At 42.0% G+C, this 20,823-nt stretch overlaps 2 protein-coding genes across 3 annotated transcripts; one reads left to right on the top strand and one right to left on the bottom strand.

Moving 5' to 3' along the window:
• Positions 1 to 199: 199 nt before the first annotated feature.
• h1m (linker histone H1M) lies at positions 200 to 1,602 on the top strand. Its single transcript, XM_028406760.1, has 5 exons — positions 200 to 428; positions 529 to 785; positions 859 to 967; positions 1,034 to 1,101; positions 1,272 to 1,602. Exons 1-5 carry the CDS (start codon positions 335 to 337, stop codon positions 1,548 to 1,550), a joined length of 807 nt encoding a protein of 268 aa, XP_028262561.1. The 5' UTR covers positions 200 to 334; the 3' UTR covers positions 1,551 to 1,602.
• A 998-nt stretch (positions 1,603 to 2,600) lies between these two features.
• On the bottom strand, positions 2,601 to 13,487 carry tmcc1b (transmembrane and coiled-coil domain family 1b). 2 transcript variants are annotated; one of them, XM_028406582.1, is made up of 8 exons: positions 13,401 to 13,487; positions 10,915 to 11,091; positions 8,760 to 8,803; positions 7,258 to 8,033; positions 4,956 to 5,375; positions 4,225 to 4,709; positions 3,999 to 4,134; positions 2,601 to 3,916 (listed from the first exon to the last, which is right to left on the bottom strand). In XM_028406582.1, exons 4-8 carry the CDS (start codon positions 7,858 to 7,860, stop codon positions 3,602 to 3,604), a joined length of 1,959 nt encoding a protein of 652 aa, XP_028262383.1. In that variant the 5' UTR covers positions 7,861 to 8,033; positions 8,760 to 8,803; positions 10,915 to 11,091; positions 13,401 to 13,487; the 3' UTR covers positions 2,601 to 3,601. The 2 variants fall into 2 exon arrangements, with proteins under 2 accessions (XP_028262383.1, XP_028262384.1); XM_028406583.1 differs by lacking the exon at positions 13,401 to 13,487 and adding an exon at positions 12,079 to 12,192.
• Between the last annotated feature and the right edge of the window lie 7,336 nt (positions 13,488 to 20,823).

Below are 20,823 nucleotides of genomic sequence, written 5' to 3'. Positions count from 1 at the left end.
AATGCATGATGCAAAGGTGTGTGTGTGTGTGTGTGTGTGTGTGTGTTTCATTTTGAAACTTGGTCATTGTAAAACGTAGCACAAACAAGTGTGGGCACCGCTGCATTAGAGGACCACATACTCAGAAGATCCTCGCAGACCGTGGATGCAGTCTTTATTAGGACTTCTGTCCTCATTGCTCTAATCACCTGCACCTGGCGCGATCTGATTCACCTGGTCTCATTCTACCGGAAGCAACTGCATAAAGAGGAGCCGCTGAGCAGGAGGCAGTGGTGGCCCGGCTTTACTTTTAGATTTTATCTTGGTTCTGCTTGTCTTTTATTATCTTACAGTCATGCCTCCTAAGAAGCCCGCAGCGGACTCTACTGACGCGTCTGCGCCGTCCCCCAGCAAAGCCCCGGTGGAAGAGACAGATGAGCCAAAATCAGGTCTGTATGCGGACGACGATCGGCCTTACGGTCACTGCTGACCTCGTTCCAAAGACGTACACGTGACGTTACACAGACACATGTGTCCTTTCCCCTTTAGGTGCTGCGGCGCTGCGTAAAATGGCAACTCATCCCTCCACTGCAGTCATGGTGCAGGAGGCGCTGAAAGAGTTGGACTCACGCAAAGGGGTTTCCTCACAAGCCATTCAGAATTACATCAAACAGAAATACCCCTCTGTGGACTTGGTGAGGTTGAAGCACTTGGTGCGCAATGCTCTGAAGAAAGGAATCGAGAATGGCACGTTAGTGAGGCCTGCCAACGCCACGGTCACCACAGGCGCGGTGGGAAAGTTCCGGGTAAGACATCGAATCTTCACATGTCTCCAAATTGATTAATTAATGCCATTTAATGCTTCTGTCTCGTCTCAAGCTTGCACCCAAAGTCAAAGAATCAAAGCCGAAAAATGAGAACGCGGATCCTAACGTGCCAAAGGCACCAAAAGCAGCCAAAGAGGGAGCTAAGAAGCCTAAAAAAACAGGTATGAATGAGTCCATCTAGTGTTAACGGCTGTGATATATTGCACTAACGTATAACCTTTAACAAGGTGCCACAAAGAAGAAGAAGAAGAAGGAGGAGGAGGACACTGCAGATGAAGAGACAAAGTCCTCAGAGGTGAGGGGGCAGTCTTTACTGAATGGAAATATGGGTCACTTGTACAACCTCTGGTTTTATTTATTTGAGGACTATATAATGGACTTAAATATTTAAACCAGAATAATTTTAACTGGCATTAAACACAAACAAGCACTCGGTTTAACTGACACTGCCTTTATTTTCTTTAGGCCTCAAAACCTCCCAAAAAGTCAAACAAAGAAGAAGATGACACTGTCACCTCAAGAGCTGCTCCAGCAAAAAAGCCAAAAACTAAGAAGGCAGAGGGGGACGCTGAGGCAACGTCTGATCCAACAGAAGCCACAGAGACGACTAAATCTAAAGCAGCAAAGACGACCAAGAAGGCAGAAAAGACAGAAAAGGCATCTCGCAGCAAAGCTGCTAAAGCAGATGGTGAGGCCCCTGCCTCTAAAACTACTGGCAAGCGAGCAAAGAAGCCTACAGACTGAATTTCTAGACTTGATTTATACTGTTTGTTTTCAATAAAATCTTTATTTTAAAGTTCTTGTGTGCTCTTTTAGATCCTTGGTAAGGTATAAACTGCACTCTCTGCATGAGGATCTTTTGAAAAGTGCTTGAGTCTGGATGTAAACTGGGAGAGATGGAGCTTTTTTTTTTTAAGCACTAAACTGTTTTTAGTAGAAAGCAATGCTTAAGTTTAGATCCACTCCCAGTTTTGGATGTTTGACCTTAAGGCAACTAAAGCACCACAGCAGTGCTTCTCAAGATGCCTGGTTCTTGATTCCATGAAGGAAGTTTCAGCACTGCTGCTGGCTGCAACTCCTTCCCTGATTCAGTTCCATAAAGGAGAGCACCTACGATCACATTATTAATCTACCATTTGAGATATTTGTAGACTGTTTGCCCTCCTCAGGTTATTTGCTGTGTAGTAATTTTTCCCATCAAGGACATCTTGAGCGCTCCTGAAGTTGAATACAAAAAAGCAGTACATCACAAACAGGCAATGGACTAGTGAGATAACATGCTACCCCGCCTTGGTCTTCTAGAGGTGATGTCTCTTGTTGGAAACTGCTTGTCTGTGTCAGGGGTCCATCTTCCCAGAGCACCTACACCTTCTCCATCAGTAGTACCTAAGCTGTGGATGTGGACGGATCTGTAGAATCAGCACATTCAGATGTAGAGGTTGGCGTTTGTTGAAGATTTGCCAGTTTGAATTAAAGTGAGACTTACACTTACCTCAAATTAAGCTCTGCACAACTTTCTAATCCTCCTAAATAGTTAGCTCATTTAAGTAATGAATAAATGAAAAATTGCTAGATATTTCTAATTTATTTTCATCTGTTGGTTTCACATTCTGAAGCCCCACTGACCCCTTTTTCTGTAACAGATTTTTCTTTCCACACTTGTGTAAAGAGAAACTGTAATGACATCACTGCATAGCTGCATAAGCTAAAGAACCAAAGTTCCCAAAAAGGAAGATTTTTGTGATGTAATGTGCATTTTATCAAACACTGTGTACAAAATGTAGACTTTGAATATCACCTTTTAAAACAGCAAATTTATTTTTATCTTTAAAAAATAAAAAAATCAACTAAAAAGTCTTACTATTTCATTGTCACTAATAGAAACAGTACGGAAGCACTGAGTCTTTTGAGCACTTTAGTTGCTCTTCAAGTATGTTAATTCAGTTCATAGATTATTCTTCTGCGGTTGGAAAGCCACCAGGGTGGTGGGATCCAGTTGGCAGGGTCGCGACTCCAAACACAATGTCTTTGATAGCAGTATCCAGGTTGCGGCAGAACCAGTGTTTTGACTTCACTCATCCAAAAGAAACAACCCACAACTATTTGACCCAGTGATTCCAGAGCAATGTAGCTGATGTGCAAGCACCCTGTTCTTCAGAGTGCAGTGAGCAGGAAGTGGAAGAGCTGGTCACACAAGCTGAAATTCGAAAGAACAAAGAAGAAAGGAAGAACAGACTAAAACGCCAGAATCACAAGACCAGAAGAGAGAGAACTTATAAAAGAGAATGCGGACAACTAAGCCTGCAGAATACTGTTAGCTCATTAGTTAAAAGAATATTAAAACTCCACTAATCGGCTGTATTAAAATACCAGTGACTTCAAAACAATACCACTTGATTCAACTTAAAAACAATAAAACTCTGAATTACAATTTCTTCTGTGGTTAAACAAAGTAAAGTTTTCCACATGTAAACAAATTCACTCAGAAGAGGGAAATTAAGTATGCAGTTCCTTCAGCTATGCTCCATTCACCCTTACAGCATGTGCTTGTGCCACAATTGCACTGAAGATAGAAAGTCAATATCAATCATCTAACCTTTCCCCCTTAATTCTCAAAACACATTTCAGAAAGTGGTAACGTGATAAGCTTCTGATGCAAGCCTTTCTGAGTGTTTTGAGAAGCTGCTGAAGATGTAGAAAAAGTAGGATTATTGAGATTCAACTCCCTGTATGGGTCAATGTTCTGTCCCCAACCCTCAAGACCATCATTATTTCAATATTCTTCTCCAAACTGGTCATCTGGGGTGCAGAAGAAAGCGATGCAGATACTCTGATATAGCGTCCCAGTGCCTCCAGAGGAAGGCGAGGAGGACGACGAGCAGTAGCGTGGTGAGTGTACGGCTGCGTGTTTTCATTAAGGGGACAACACAGTTAGCAACTGTGGACACAAACACCAAAAGGACTGCCATAACAGCTAGCAGCACGTTGATTAGTTTCCCAAGAAGAGTCCGGGCTGTGGCATTCTCTAAACCCTCCAGTTGAACCACTTGCTGTTGCTGCTGCTGCAGCTCCATCTTTGAGATACGCGTCTGACAGGCCTCCAGCGCCTCCTACAGATTAGACACAAACTATCAGTAAACAACAGACAGTGGCAAAGCAGAAATGTTACATTATAACCTTGGTGCAGCTCACCTGTATGTCTCTCGCTCTTTCATAAGACTGGTAGGCAATTTTCTCCTCCATACTGGCCAGTTCCTGTTTTAAGTTCAGAATTTCATTCTGGTGCAGTTCTGTTAAGTCATTGAGTTGTTCTTCTAAACGTTCACATCTGCCAAACAGAGACAACTGCACAGGTCAGAAAACAAGAAACAGGCGCACATTTACAGAGCTGGTATACAAGACTTTATGCAAATGTTACCTGTATCGCTCCTCTTGCAACGCCTCCATGATCATGGTATAGTCCCGCTGATAGTGCTCTTTTAAATTTTCAAAGGACTCCTCAAGCCGACCCTGGTTATCCCGAAGTTCTTGAATCTCATGGAGTATAGCATCGAAGCCTGAGGCTTGGGCCTGATCAAGTGTATTTCCCTTGGAGCTAGGGGGTCCTCCGGGAGCTCCAGGGGTGCTGTTTGCTCCTGCAGAACCAGAAGTAGCACTAGAACAGTCATCATCGCTACCATACTTTGGACTGGACTGCAACTGTCCTGTCCCAAGGGTCCTCGCTCCACCAGGACCAACCCCATCTTCTCCCTGGGTTTCATCTAAAGAGTCTTTCAGCGCTGCAATGTTATCAGCACTTCCAAACTTGTTGCGAATGAGGGAAGCTATTTCTCTAGGCTTGGACACCACAGCTCCAGCTGCAGAATGGGTAGCTTGAGAGATACTGGAGAGGCCCCCTGTTACCTATAATGAAAGAGATTAGATTAGTGACTAAAGGCTGAAGCAGAACTTCATCTAAAATCCTGCTCCGTTAAGAAATGATTTAAAAAAAATTAAAAAGACAACGCCATGGCTTGAAATCTAAATTATGTTCTTGTGTTTTATCAGATATGTCATGAACTAAAACACTGTCATAGCAACATAAGGTTGATAAGAGTGGATTTGTGCTTGGATAGAAAGACACTGAGAGCAAAAGTAAAAAACACAGACCTTTGCTCCAACATCCTTCAGCCCCTGGTGCATGTCTCGGAAAACATCTTTGGGCTGGCGAGGGATGCCATTATGTTCCACCTCTCGAAGCTTACGGTGGTAGTGCTCCAACTTCCTCTGCAGCTGCTGGATGGTCTGGGCTGACTTTTGGTTCTTCTTCTCAAACACCTGTTTGATGCGTGCACTCTGCTGCTTGTCAGCATTATTTGCAAGTTTCAGATACTCAGCCACGTTATCGTCACGTGCAGTTTGTTCTATCTTGATTTGTTCTGTGAGCTTGAGGATTTTCTGCTGCAGCTGGGCAATGGCCTGCTTAGTACGCTGGGGGTCTGGGGTACTATCAACCACATCATATCCATCAGCACTATAAGGAAGGGCATTGGGTGAAACAGCGGGGCCTGATCCATCATAACGATCGAGCTAAAATAAAAAGTGAGTAGAAAAATAAAAGAGGCAGTAGTTATTTGACTTAGAGTGCACTCATCACCAGTATTTTCCTTTTAATATATCTGTAACAACACATTCACAACAGCAGATGGCGCCTATAAACCAGAGGTTCCCTTTTGTCTTTCAGTGCCTACCTGCAGTTCAGGGACATACTGGTAGAAAGATGAGAAAACTGGAGAAAAACAGGCAAACGGAAACAAAAATATTGTTTTTGTTTCCACAGGCTTTTTAAGTGCTAATTTCTTTTATTCTTCACATTTTAAATAACACACATTCTCTCCCTTACATAGTATTTGCATCGGTGACTCTGAGTTATGACACTGATTTTTAGTTTATCCTCAGAACAATTACGGTAACTTGATGCAGTTAACTGTCATTAGAGCCCCTGGGCTCACCTTGAGACAATGCAATTAGAGAATTAACACAATCTAAAGTGATTAAACTAGACCAACAACACAATGAATGAATCCTTCTCAGCTTCTCGGTGAGACGAGACTATTACACACAATAGAAGGCTATTTTGTCTAATGATGTTAAAAAGAAAAAAACAAGGGGATTTAATTACAATTCCAACCAGCTAAGAGTCAATCAACCCCTAACTGCAGTTAAGAAAATGCAAAATACATAGTTTTTGTTTCCATTTGCAAATCTACATGCTAAGATTTTTTTTTAAATGCTGTTATGTTTTACATTTTAAAATACACACATTTCTCTCCCTCACATGGTGTATGCATCAGTGAGTCTGATGTTGGTGGAGCTTTGTGTCATAATGTTAACTCTAGCATTCTTCTTTGTATTTTAATTTGACTGATTTAATTTGATTGAATGCCTTGTAAACACCAACAGCAATAATGCTCTAAGGAAAATGTTCTCTACTGACTGAATCTGTGGCAGAGTGTCCATAAATGAGAACTGTTGATTACATGCAACAGGTCAAAAGATTACACAAGTTGTGGAGGAGGGTGTAATGTATCCAACCTGCTTCTAACATCTGTTGATACACTTAAATCCAGCTTCCACTGAGCAATGGGATCTGTGCCCGAGCCTTTATTTTGTTGTTCAAGCTGTCATACTGCAACTACATAGTCTCTCACAATGACCAGGTTCCTATGAAACTTCATACAAAAACAAATCATCGCACAAGTTTATTTAGTCCTACAAGCCTCCTTTGACCTGAAGTACACTTAGAGACAGCAAAAGCTAAATTTAGAAAGGCTTAAAGCATATAGTGTACAACCACTCAAAGGCAGTCTCTGACCTTCTACCTCTGACAACTCATCTCCCTTTCACCCATTCAGTGGTTCATCCAAGCACATCTAAACCATTAACAGCCTTTTAACACATTTCCCCAGTCCTCTTAGTTTAGATGGTTTTGCACATGGTTTGGTGCATGAGTCAGGTCTAAAACACTAGCAGCCAAAACATGTACAATGCACCTGTTTTCTCCTGACACAAGTGTAGTGCAGTTTTTGTGTTGTGGCCTTTAATTCCTAAAAATAATGCCACAATAATACAAGTTGTGCTGTGCCTGATCTACACTTCATGAAGAATAAAGAATACGATTTTCTCAGTTATTGTTGGTCTGAGTTCTCTCATGTAAACAAATAAAACAAGAGACTGTTTGGTGCAAAACTAAATCTAGGAACCCCACAGTGTGGTGAATACACTTAGGTAATGCCTTAAGCTCTGCTTTTGTTCACCTACAGTTTGAGAAATGTGCATTATGATATTGCATCAGTTCCTCAGTAGTAACTGAGCCAAAGCCATTACCTGCATCATCTATACTATAAACACTCCCAGTGTAACTTCTTGTACTGTGTTACTCCTTTCCACCTAACAGGACTGAGATGCTCACCTTGTCAGGCTCTTCAGTGGAGTGGTAACCAGAGGTCAGGAGCATGTCAGCCAGGGCAGGGCTGCTGGGTGTGTCTGTGGTCGAGGAGGAGCGAGGGCGTCCAGCCTGGAGCAGGGCCTCATGGGTGCTGCGCCGGTGGATCTGTGGGCTGCCTTTTTGGGGAGGATCCCCAGTGCCCCCTGCCTTGCTACGGCGGCTCTGCAGGCTGGTGCCTCGCTTCATTATTGGTGGAGCACCTCGGATCTGCTGCAGAACACGGCTCAAAGCTGCAGGAGGAGCGGAAGCGGCAGGGTTATCAGAATCCACAGGGGGGGCAGAGGAAGCAGGAGCGTCCCCTACTTCTGACCCTACATCAGTGGGTTCGGAGGCAGGGGTGCCTATGCAGGACAAGGCGGAGTCATGAGGGGAAACGGAGGAGCGTCGGCGCTGTGGCTGGAAGAACTGCTTCAGGCCATGGCCCAACGCTCCCATGTTCTCCAGGGCATTATGGGTGATTTTGGACAAGCCGTGCTCTGACTCCGACGCCCTCCTGCCGACCTCCGGCTCCACTCGGCCTCCTGTGTCCGCCTCCTCTGGACTCTGCTCACTACTACCCTGATCCATCAGAGACCTCCAGTTTCACAGAGAGGTTGTACTTGGGGGTGCAGAGGACTAGCTATGTCCTGTCGACACCCCCACCCTGAGAGGCTGGTTGAAAGCCGGGAAGCAGCAGATGGCGCTCAGCTGGACCTTTTGAGTGGACATGCATCTGTGGCTTGGCTCAATGTCATGCTTGTCTACCACAAAAGGAAAATAAAATGTATTATGACATGCAGCAGTGAGTGATAAACATAATAAGCAGCAGCAGAATACAAAAACAGAACTGAGCAACATAAATCGGGTTGGCACAGACATGACCACTCTTTTGTAGTTTAACTGAAGCCTTTGCTCATATTTACAATAAAAGATTTAAGTTCCAAACAATTAATAAATGTTTGGCATGCTTATTATTTTCTTAAAATAGTAAGCATGCCATTTTTCCAAACAGTATGTGGCATATCTGACAGTGCCAACCAAACGATGCAAAAAAGTCAAAATGAACAAGCTTTGAGAACAGTTTCTGAAATGCACATGTAAAGTGAAGTCATTTTTAATTGTTTGCTTTCGTGCAATTAAATTCAATGGGTGCATGACACATTTCAGAAAGTATTGATTATAGAAATTAACCATCAACATAATTGAGAATGCTTGGATGACGCTAACAAAGAGACCAAAATGAAATTCTAAATGGAATAAAGTGAGTGCTTTCCAATTCTCAACTGAATAAGGTGTTCCTTGATCCACTGCAGCCTCCCCTTTGCATCTGATTTTATAACAAGACTTAATCCTGTAATATAGAGGACAACTCCACATATCTGTTCTTGTCAGTAGCCATAGTGTGTTTTGAGTTATCAACATTCAATAAAAGACTGTGAAAAAGAAAGCTAAACAGGAGGTGAGATAAAGTGTGTCAGAGAGCTTACCATCAGCCCAGCCTCTCCTCTTCTGACTCACAAATCAGGATTAACTAAAGTAAAAACATAAAACAACATTAATAACAAAATAAAAGCACTTGAAAACAATCACCAGATAAGAGACAGATGACAGCGGAATTATGTAAAATGAAAACCAAACTAAATAACTTTTCTACTTGCACAACTAAAAGGGTTACACTGATTAACCTTGCTATGTAAGAATGGCAACTATTGCCCACTGCAGCACAAATGAAGATGACATGAAATGACTTGAAGAAATGAACATGACATCAATTGTAGACTCACAGCCTAAAGAAAAACATAAACAACTGCTCTAAGGAGCTGCCACTGCACAGCCCATCTGTAGGACAGACAAAGGGGGGTGGGCCTGAGAGAGATCTCTACAGTCCTGCTGTGGCTTACATATCATAGAATACAAATGCTGAAAGTGAAAGTAGATTTTTACAGTATTCCTTAAACCCCAAATCTACCATGTATAGATTTGTAAATACAGAAGTTTCACTAATAAGACAACTCTTATTTGTCAGTGACACGCAAAAACACACATCCTCACAATATGCCTCTTTATATCTGAAACAGAATGCAAAGCTGACAGCTGACTGTATGTATGTCTTTGAAGTCCCATTCATCCAGGTCACGTTATATTCAACTGGACTCACAGCGAGGTCTTCAGGAAACTGCACTGTGAGTCCAGTTGCCTTGATTTTAAACTCTTAAACCTGACTGTCTGTGGTTGCAGCTCTTGTGAACAGCAGTGGATCACAAATTATGTATTTACATTTTGTGTGCACCACATGGTCCATATTACACAGTCACTTATTGTTACACTGTAAGGACACCTATTTCTAAACATATAGTACCTTCTGTCAAGACTACATTTATATTGGTTGGAGCAGCAACATTACATTTCTTTGTACCCCAGGGTGTTTAACAAGACACAGTGCATGGTGTGTTTACCTGAACCGTAAAAAAAATATCCAAAGCATAGAAGTGATGGGTCTGACTGTGTAGTATGTGGATTACTTGCAGACGAATGGAAAAATGATCCCATGAGTCAGCAGCATGGCTACAGAGTATCATTTAACAAGCTAGCGAGGCAACATAAGACCAAAAACTCTTTGAAAATGCTCCATTAGTGAGACTCAGAGGCTCATTAAGTGCTGGTGCTGCTGTCAGACCTGCAGGGCCAGAAAGCACTACAGTAGGTGACCATAAATACTTCAATCCAGAGCATCATCCTCCAATTCCTGCAGAACGTGGTGCTAATTGTTGTTTCACTTTGAAATGGCATTTGAAAAGGCTGAAACATCTGTAAGGTCAAAACTGCAAAAAGAGCACCAGTAACTACTCTATTCTCTCACTCTATGTTGCTTTAAGCTCACAGTTCACGTCATACATTAAAGCTATATATATATATACTGTAGCCTCACTGCAGAGCCTACTGATTAATGTGGATGCCTCCAGTCTTCTGTGAATAAAAGCTGCTCTTTGATCTTTATCATGAATCACTCATCATATACAGTTGTCTTCCAATAAACACAAAAATAAGCACAAACGTCAAGTCAAGGCATAACAAAGAACACACTCAGTTGTGGACGTATATCCTACATCTACAGTGAAAACACAATGGCATCTGACTCCTCCAGGCGGAAGGCAAAGTGTTCTCTTTGAATTGGGTCAGCCAGCACTCGCTTATCACTCTCTGTACATGCAGTGCTCCAAGGTCACACCATCTACACAGTGATCTCTGCATGTCTAGGAGCATTTCACTTGTTTTTCTGCAAAATGGCAGCAGGTCCAGTTTGTTCTGGACACAGTGTGTCTTTGTGGCGCGTTTCCACAGAATGCATTTTTCTACACCTGCATATTTCACTTCAATATTAATATCGATCACTGATTAGCTATGAATTATATTGATAACTAAGCAGTGGGTTGAATGTTGTCCTTTTTATTGATTCAACCAGGAACATAGATTAAAATCTCTCTCAAGAGAAAAAGGAAAACAACAAGGAGACAAAAACATCTGTAGCATCACATCCAGTTGCAAAGAAAAACAGTTAAAACTCTTTACAAAAACACAGTAATAACAATGTTAGGAAAAAGACACTAAAAGCAGCAACAGTGTAACTGCAGACAAACATACCTTCAGATGTGCTCATTAGCAGTAGATCTGTGTGTCTACCCACACAGAAAAACGGCTTAATAATCCAAGCAAAGCTCCCACAGTGCTTCCTCTGGGTAATTTTTTCAAGTGAAATCTGATGGAATAGCTGTCAAACGTTAGTCAGCTGTTTCCATGGACATTTAGAAAGATCACATGCTGCAAAAAAGCAAAAACAAATAGGTATGAGAAATGGCTTGACACTTTTAAACACCTAATAGCAAGGGTTTGGACACAATCAGAGAATCAGTATATATTAAACTAGTATGCAAAAGGCCACAAACATGCTAACTGTAAATATTTGCCCCCCCAAAAAACAGTACAGTCATTCTCCCCAAAAAGATCAAACCAGTGTCTGTCTTCATAATTCTGATGAAAAAAAAATGAAGACACGTGGTTTTTACTTTGAACAGCACTGGCCTCCAAGGACTTGTTTAGTTTAATTAACTGTGCATTATTAATTAATGGAGCCGAATAGCTTGTGGGAATATCTGCAGGACGTGAACCATTTGCCTCATTTATAAAGATCAAACTGAGATAAGATAAAACTGACTCAGAAATGACAAGAACTGTAAACACAGCAATGCACAGTTAGTGTTGATGTAAACACGCTGTCTGCAGGAATAAAACAGGTACAGTCATGCGTCAGGTACATGTCGATGAGATCATCACCACCACTCCTTCAAAAACAAAACAGCGACTGGCGAAGCAATAAACTTTCTTTTTGTCAGATTATAAACAGCAGCTTTTCATCAAACACACGCTATATACATTAGAGAGCTTCCCATCAGTCCACAACCCTTGCTAGTTTATCACATTTATGCTACTCAGTAAGTTACAGGTGCATTTAGTGTCATTACAAAGAGAGCAACTGTAGTAACGCCTGTGTTTAAAAATTACAAAGATTTGTCCTAAATCAAGATATGAACACATCTATGAAACAATGTTGTATACATGAGCGCTGTTATTACGTTAGTACAAACAGTCTGAGCCCAAAGGTTTAACATTAGCTGGAGATAAGAAGAGGATGAAATTAGCACCAGCTAGCTAACGACAGTAGGCCTACCTTTCAACACACACGACTGACAGACATATATCCTAAAAACATCAGTGTAAACTGTTTTTATATTGTAGAGAGGTTCTAACCGGTGCAGTCGCAAAGTCAGAAAACATCGCTGATCCCAGTTTTAATGGCTTGTCTGCTACTCTCTTAGCTAGCAGTACATGCTAACGTGGTGAGCCGGAGGGCGTTGATTTCACTTTACAGTGCACACCGGTGCTGCCGTGCGGGGCGAGGTCATGAGGTAGGCGTAATATTCAAAATAAAAGCATGCTACCATGACTCATGTCTGCCATTATCACACCACGGTGTTAAGTGTGCAGTTTATTTTTTTTATCTCCCCCCAGAGTTCGCCTGTAGCTCAAAAAAAGCAAAGCTATCTTCATCCATCACAACTTAAACTGAAGCCTGAGCTGCTGTGGCTTTCTGTGGATACACAACCAGGCTTTAACTGGTATCCACGATGTTCACCTTGCATATACCTGCTAGGGATAATCCATATACCTCTCATCCCTGCTATAGCTGCAAATAAAACCTGCTTTTTGTATTTAAATTCATTGGCAAACTCCAACATCACTGATTTGAATGAATAAATCAGATGCTGGCCACCATGTAACGTGATAGGAACGGGTGACAGGCTTTCTAGCTCAATGCAACATCTGAACATCTATGTTGAAAACATGTATCTGTAACTACTGCTACAGCTAATGTTTCTACAGTCATTGAAATGCAACAGTATAATTTTAACCAAAAAGCTGCATAATCGTGACTGAGTGACAGCACACTGGTAGAAACAGTCCTCTCAGGTGTGAAAAGCTCAAGTTTGGATCGGAGGTATCGGGTGGCCATCTGTCACACACTCCCACCAGGCTTTCTTAATCACACCTTGGACTTGTATTTCACGGTGGCCTATTTAATCGCTACAGTGTGTAGGTTTTCATTATCCAGCACCGGTACTTCACTATGAATAACATTTCTAGGTAACTGCAGCGTTAAAACGATTAATGTTGATTATCATGATCAGCCAGGCCTGGGTGTTGTCCCCAAAGGTAAAACCCTCAGGAGCCATCTTCTTACAACAAAAGCATTAACTTACTTTTCGTAATCACTCACATGTAAATATACTTAACATCGCCCATCCTGGACATCCTGGGTGACAAAATCAGGCGCTTATTCGCCACCTGTCAGTTAGCAGCTAGGCTCTCTAGCTAAAACACAAACACACACACACACACACACACATCCAGCTTCAGCCATGGTTAGCTACAGGCGAGCGGGGCACATCGCCAAGCAGCAGCGGCCTCAGGATAAACCGACGTCAACCAACCGCGGGCAGCAGCGCGAAGAATCACATCTCATTCACACAGAAAGTCGCATAGAATCCTGTGCTTTGCTGGCTTCAACTTACATGGGCGCTGAGAGGATTGTGTTGATGACCGTTCATTTCTCCCGATGGTGGACACTCCCACGGTGACGTCAGTTAGCGTGCTCAACGTCAGAACAGCTGAGCGGCAGACCGCTCACCACCCCCCCCTCCACCCACAAGATCCACGCAGGTGATCCACTCAGCAGGTTTACAACCGCTGTGCACGTTTATGTTTACAGCTTACAAAAAATCAACAAAAACGTCAAAAAAATTTTGTTTAATTTTTATTTATTTTTATGTTTATTATTTCGAATTATTTGTTAACTTTTTGACGCGTATTTAATTATAACAGATTGTTCAAAGTCGTGTGTTTTTGTAAGTAAATCCCTCACTTCGATTCATTTATAGAAAAATTACTTTTATATTTAAATATTAATGCAAGTACGAAGTAACTGACTGTCTTGTGCATACTAATTCCAAGAAGCAAGGACGCAATGAAACAGTATGTTGTAATCCAAATAATAATAATAATAGTAATTTGTGTGACTAACCTTACCCTAAAGAAAATTTACAGTTTGAGTTCTTTTCAGCTCCTTTTTATGTAGCACTAGGTTCTTTGAGCTAAGAGTCTGTAGTGCTGCATCAGGTGTTATTTACCTATTTCTTGTAACTGATTTTGGCAGCTGATGAACAAGGAAGGAGTAAAGAGGCGTGTGGTATAAGGGCTGATTTTCACGCGGAGTTCCATCTGCAGGAGGCGTAGCTGGAAAATCAGGAAATACAGGAATGGTAGCCTGCTCAGGAAGGTTATACACAAGTAAAGATGTGGATGATGAAATGGCTTCTTATTGATCCCTGCTTACAGGTTCAGCTCGACTCTTTGGAGATACAGGGTATTTATGGAATGGCAGGTAAGCCACTGGAAGCCATGGCTGCTGGGGGACTTGAGGCTTCTCTTTGTGCTTGCTGGCTGGTACAGGAGGTAGAGATGATGCTGAAAATTCCCAGGTATCTTTGAGAAAAGTGTGAGGGCTTTTATTGGGTGCTGAGCTGTGGGTGCTTCTTTGTTTCCATTGTTGGAGTCTGCAGCAGCACCTGAAGAAAAAGCAGTGCACACAGCAGTGTGGTGGTGTGGGCCCTAATGGGAACTGAGGATGCTGCACAACCCGACTACTGTCACTAGGAGGCGTAGTTGTTGTTGTAGACTACTTGATGTTTTGCGCTGAAGGACATGTGAATAAAAGCTCAACATCCTCATTAAGAGACAGTAAATCTTTCTTTCTGACTCCTGAGGAGTGCAGACCTGACTGCTCCTGCCGTCTCTCTGCTGGCCCGCCTCTCTGGTTTTGTCCTCTGACTTTTTGTGACTTTTATCTCTTGAACACGCTGCTGTGCTCTTTTTTGACATGGAGATAATCAACGGGTCATTCAGTGCATTAGACATAATTTTCCCACAAAGAAAAGTGTCACCGGGAGAACCACTCTGCCCTGAGGGGACTTTCCCTGCGGGGTATGTCAGTGATGCCTGGGACTCCTGGCGTCTGGTATGTCTTGAAGCAGTCTTGAGGCTTTTTTAATCTTACGCAATTTCCCCATCGTGCGACAAATAAAGGTTTTCTTAATCTTAATCTTAAATATTCTTCATCCTGCTAGGAACCAGATGGTATAACCAAAAAAGCAGAAAACAGCTCACATGTTTGACCACCAGAGGGCCCATCGTACCATCTTCTGTATGCAGAAGTCTGTTGTAGGGTGCAGTGGGGATCAGCCCTCTAAAGGACCCTTTAACATACAGTCCACAGCTGCTACGTGTGGATGAGTGAGACTGCAGACACTGCAATTTAAAATCCTATTTAAAAAATACACTCATAGTCTTTTTAATACTGGCCAGTTGTTCATAGGCATCTGCAATCATGGAGCCTGTTTCTATCCACAAAAGAATGAAGACCTCTGCCCTGCTTCACCTTCAGAGTCATCAGGTTGTCACTACATTGCAGTGATGGCTCCATGTGCTTCAGTTGTGCATCCGTCACACTGTGCAGCACTGGAAAAATGAGCAAAAAGTCAGTAAGTTACTTGAAACAAAAAATTAAAACTGTTCACCATACAGCTTATCACAGGAGCCATGGGGGACCCCCTCAGCTACAATCATTTCACTGAGTCCTGGTAAAGTCTAAAGTGTATTAGACTATGCCACAGAGTTTGTCCATGAGTGCATTCTAAGCAATTATTATTTCCCATGGGATTAAAAAAGTATTTCTGATTCTGAAGTCAAAACTCTAAAGCAGTAATTATATGTCACAAAATAAATATCTGTTAAGTGAAATATTTATGGTTATCAGAAGTGGTGGTTTCAAAGTTGCATGATCTACAACATCCTTGCAGCCTATGCCATGGACCATGTCCTTCATTATAGTTTAGGCTATATATCAATCAATCAAAGAGAAATCAGGCACAAGCAGCACACCTAATTTCTGTGGAACTTACAGTGAGTGGAGTTGAGGTCATCCTGCTGGTCAAATCTAAAGTGAGGCATGGCGTCCTGTTGCTGATCCATGTTGAACACCGGACACCACATGACTGAAGCCGAGGCTGCCTTTCAACGGGCTTCACACAGCAGCTTCTGCATCATCAGTCTGTCCATCACAGAGTTTTAAAATCCACATCACTGCGAAATGCAACAAATCATTCTGACTCGTCATAGCTGTCATTTGTTGTGTTGTTGTTGGACAAATCATCATAACTGTCACAGTTTCGAGTCGTCCCCATATAGTTTAATTGACCAATCAATCCCTGCAGCAGAAAGGGCCTAAAAATGATGCTTTGAATAAATCTTTATAAACTACAATTGTAATAAATTTAACACATAACAGGTGCATGGGGAATTTAAGTGAATGAGACTTTATGTGAAAATGCAACCTAAAAATAATATTTTTTGTCAAATTAGGTTGTGTTTTATTCTGAAAGGACACAGAAGCTGAGTGAGACTGATTCAACTAAAATGATACATTTCACACACATCATATGTGATTCATATAAAGTCACTTTATTTACAAACAACACAGTTAAAAATGCATTTCGTTAAAACACTACACTGATGCAAATGTTTACTCAGATGATGTATCTTCATTTCACTCTGTCCTATACACAGAAATAAACAAACATAAAACTCCTTGAAACTATTTTGGTTTTCACACTTTTACTCCTTGCTCATTACATTTCTGTGCAGTAGTTGATTAAGTTGTGTTGGAACATAAACATGAGAACAGTGATTGTGGCCTAATGTATAAAGGGTTAGAAGGTTTGTGTGTAGTAAAATGTTGAAGTTTGAAGTCGATTACTTAAATTTATTTGTGTTTCATTTAATGAAAACAGGAAAAAAGTGGACTGTCATTACCTCAGACTTCTAAATCTTCTCCAAGATGAAAACCTGAACCCCAATCAGCTGTCATATATCAGTTGGACACATCACAGTAAAATGAAGCACTGTAATCAAAATTATATGACTGTGTCCCATCTAGATGGTGCAGATTGTATATAGATTATTTGGATAGTGCTCTTAAAGGACAACTCACAGGTCTGTGATGTCATCATCAGACCAGCAGTGCTGATGCATCACTGCTGAGAATTTTTCCCCCTGCTGTGCAGTAGCTGGAGACCCTGTGCTGCCATTATAATCAGCACTGGCTGGCTGTTCTGTCTCTTTGGCCTGGAAATGGTCCAGGGATGCAGAAATAGATTCTGTATCCTGCATCCATCCATAGCCAACATAACCTGGGGGGAATGCTGCAGGGCTGCTGTCACCGTCATTGGACTCTATGCCCATACTCTGAGTCCAAGAAGGAGGTGGGGGCGTGAAGAGACTTCCAGCAACAAGCTGTCCATGATAAAAGGCATTATCAATGCTGCGCCTGAGGTTAATAGGAGATGGAGGGCGCATGTCAAATTCTATAAGTGACAGAATACATTCACGCTCCCCCACTTTTTGCCACAGGAATGCAGACTGAGGGTCAGAGTTGCTGCTGCTAACAGGATCCTGCTTGAATTCTTGTAAAATAGCAGATGGAGGCTCATCATATGGGCACATTGCACTGTTGATGAAACCTGCTTTAGAGAGATTACACTTCACCCAGTTATTTGGCATTAGATCTTCCCAGGTTTTCTCTGGTTTTCTTAGTGGGCTTTTCCATACAGTGGCTAAGATTCTGTCCCATAAGCTTTTCGGCTCCACCCTTTTAGACACCTCACCTCTGCCTTGCACATGATCGTTTCTTGAAGGAACCCTAGAGGGTGTCCAGAAAATCCAAGAACCAAGTACCACCAAAGAGAATCCCCAGGCTAACTCTAGAATCCTGGCCCAAAACTGACTGAGCCACCATCCCCAGCCAAACTGCCTCCAGTTCCCCAGTAGCCCATAAAGCCAGAACAGACTATACAGATGAAGGATACAGCACAGCACCCCGAGGAAGGCGCACACTGCTGTTACTTGCTTTCCACGCTTCCTGGTCCTCTGTGACGGAACCCACTCTGGTACAGACGTTGTAGGGGAGGAGTGTAGATGGGAAAAGGACTTAATGAAGATGCCCAAACAGAATGGGAGGCCCAAGCAGAGGGAGAGGGTCTGCAGCAAAAGAGGCAGAGCAGGAGGCAAAGAAGAAGAGTATAAATCTGCTACAAGTAATGCCGTGCAGTGCAATACAGAAAACCCTCCAAGCACCCATGGGCACTGCAGTTTCAGTGGGAGAAGTAATAATTTTAAACCTCTCAGCATGACCAGAGCAAGCACAACCTGTGTCCATAGAAGCAGCTGCAGAGAAACATTATGTAGCGCTGCCAGAGTAGCATGAGACAGGATCAAACGGGTCCCATAAGGATCCAGCAGAAGTAGGACTGTACGCAAAGAGCCACCCATAAGTAGGAGAGTGTTTGCCAAGATGAAAGCTTCACAGAGGGGGTGAGGAAGGATGCATGCTCCAACCACTCCCACACCTGCTAGGACTGTCATCAGTGTGAACAGGCTGGCAGATCCAAAGACGTGTAGCTCCCAGGCAAACGCCAGTGTACGTCTCATGTCATCCCAGAGCAGACTAGTGCCATTAAAGTTTTTAGAAACAACACAAGGCTGAACGCCAAGCACACAGGGACCACCAGGTTTCGTCAGGTTAGGATGTACCACAGAAGGAAACATTTTGGTTTGTACAGGGACCTTAGGACTGTCGCCACCTAGAAGAGAAGTACAGATTATCTATGGTTGTTTGTTTATAAATAAATTCAGCATGAACTCTTAAGGTGTATGGACTACAAGCTGATGTTTACTTACCAGTCTGAAAGTCATCCTTTACTGTGGACATATGAAACTCCTTTAACTCCTCCTCATTTGTAATATAGGAGCCGTCCAACTGCACTTCCTTGATGATGACTCGCACTCTGGGGTGTGTGTATGGCCGAATTGGAGTATTCGCTTTGTCAGCTTCTTGGTTGTGAGTCCCTGAGTGCTGTACAGTATTTGCTGGTCCTGTAGTTACTGTGATTCCAGACCCAGGATGGTTTTCATTGCTTAGTCGCCCAGGCTCCTTTAAAATAACAGACATATTGAAGATTTTCTGTAACATCAGACTGCCAGCACCAAGTCCACTGCCCTCCACAGAGCTCTCTGAAGTGAAGTTCAGACTGCTGCTGTCTCTGTCTCTGCTTCCAGCTCTTTGGACCGAATCAGAGTTGTCAGGTGAGTGTGAGGCTTGAATAAGGATTCCAAGTGAAGAGATAAACACAGTTAGTGTAATGAAGAGCAAAGACGAACGCCTCATGATGACACCTTTATGAAAACCCCAAAATCTGCAGACAAGAAAGAGAAGAGGAGAGTTTCAATTAACGTGTTTTATCAGTGCATTCACTGCTGCCTAGCAGCTGACACTTTGATTCACTTTTCTCACTCATGGCACACACAATGAAAACAGAACTGTAAAAGGCAGAGCTGACAACTAATATGTTTATGCACTTGATAAATCTGTCCCGCGTTACATTAAAGTAATAACAATATGAGGAACATGAGGATAATCAACAGGATGCAGTATTTTTACAGTATAGTATTTTGCATTTTGTGAAAGCATTGAACCACAGACCTTCAGTAGAAACACACAAGAGATTATGCAAAGGTTACAAGTCACTCAGAGTCCCATTAATCTTGTGTTTTAATCCTATAAAGAGCAGTCATTCTACTGTGTAATCCAGTAGGTTCGCACACTCCCCAACATCTGCCCATCCTCCCGTCTTGGCAGGGATACAACTGCTTGGCAAAAACGTGGTTCATGTTCTCAGCATGTGCCAAACTGATCTGTCTGCGCCCTCTTGGTCACAAATGTTAAGCTACCACAGAATTACAAATGGAACATAAATAAAATGATAAATGAATCATTGAAAATACAATTAGATACTCGACAAAAAACACAACCCTTAGGTAAAATCAGATAATACTAAATTTGAAGCAATAAAAGGAAAGAGTGCTATCTGTCCCTAAAGTTTACACTGAACTCACAAAAAAGTTAACTTGTGTCAAAATTAATTGACACATCAGGTTGAGAAACTTTCAACTGTTTCATGTTGCTCCAGTTTGATCCATAAAAATAAAGATGCTTCATGTAAATATTCATCATAGCCCACATAACACATAATTTAATTACTGAAACAATTTAGTATTTTAATTAATCTAAAATAAATCAAACTGTTCGATAAAACAGATAAGAACACAAACCTGGGGTTCCTTTGCTCTGCTTCTTTGTAGTATATGGGTTGCACTCCAAGTCTAGTTGCAGCAAGTGTAAGTAACTTCTAGCTGTGCGGTCGCATGCTCACAGCCATCCAGCCTTCAAGCTGACGTCTTTCCCTATTACAGATCAGGCTGCTTACTTGGCAACCTCCCATCAGGATCTCACCTGCAGGAGCACAACCCAATTACCAAACGCATGTCAACTCTACACACAAAAAAGGTGCTTAGATAAATAATGTCTTTGTTATTATCTGCATGGTATATTTGATAAGAGTTTATAACAGTTGGAAATCTTTAATGATAAATAAAAGCTTGCAGACCTGCCTCTGTTTACAACAGTTGTTTTAAGGTAAATCCCTTCTCGACAGGATTACATTAAGAATCTTACAGTGGCATGAAGTCACATGAAGCGATAATGTGAAGCCAACCAGACACGAGCAAGTTGGTGTGTTTCATGCCAACACTACTATCATGGTAGGTTTATTAAATACAACACTTTATTTCATGCATAGAATAACATAGCAGTATGCAAACAGTATGATAACCTCAAGGAACTGCTTGTCATCAATTGAAAACAATCCTACAACACAACACTCTAATACAATTAAAAATACTATACAACTATACACCATCATTTCCATCCAGTCTGCATTGAGTGTGGGAATTAACTCTTTCCTGTCCAGTCTGCAGAGGACACAG

The sequence above is a fragment of the Parambassis ranga genome, chromosome 5, assembly GCF_900634625.1.
Source record: "Parambassis ranga chromosome 5, fParRan2.1, whole genome shotgun sequence".
Lineage (NCBI taxonomy): Eukaryota > Metazoa > Chordata > Actinopteri > Ambassidae > Parambassis > Parambassis ranga.
Note: the sequence above shows the minus strand (reverse complement) of the source record. Positions and strands in the feature narration are given on the sequence as shown.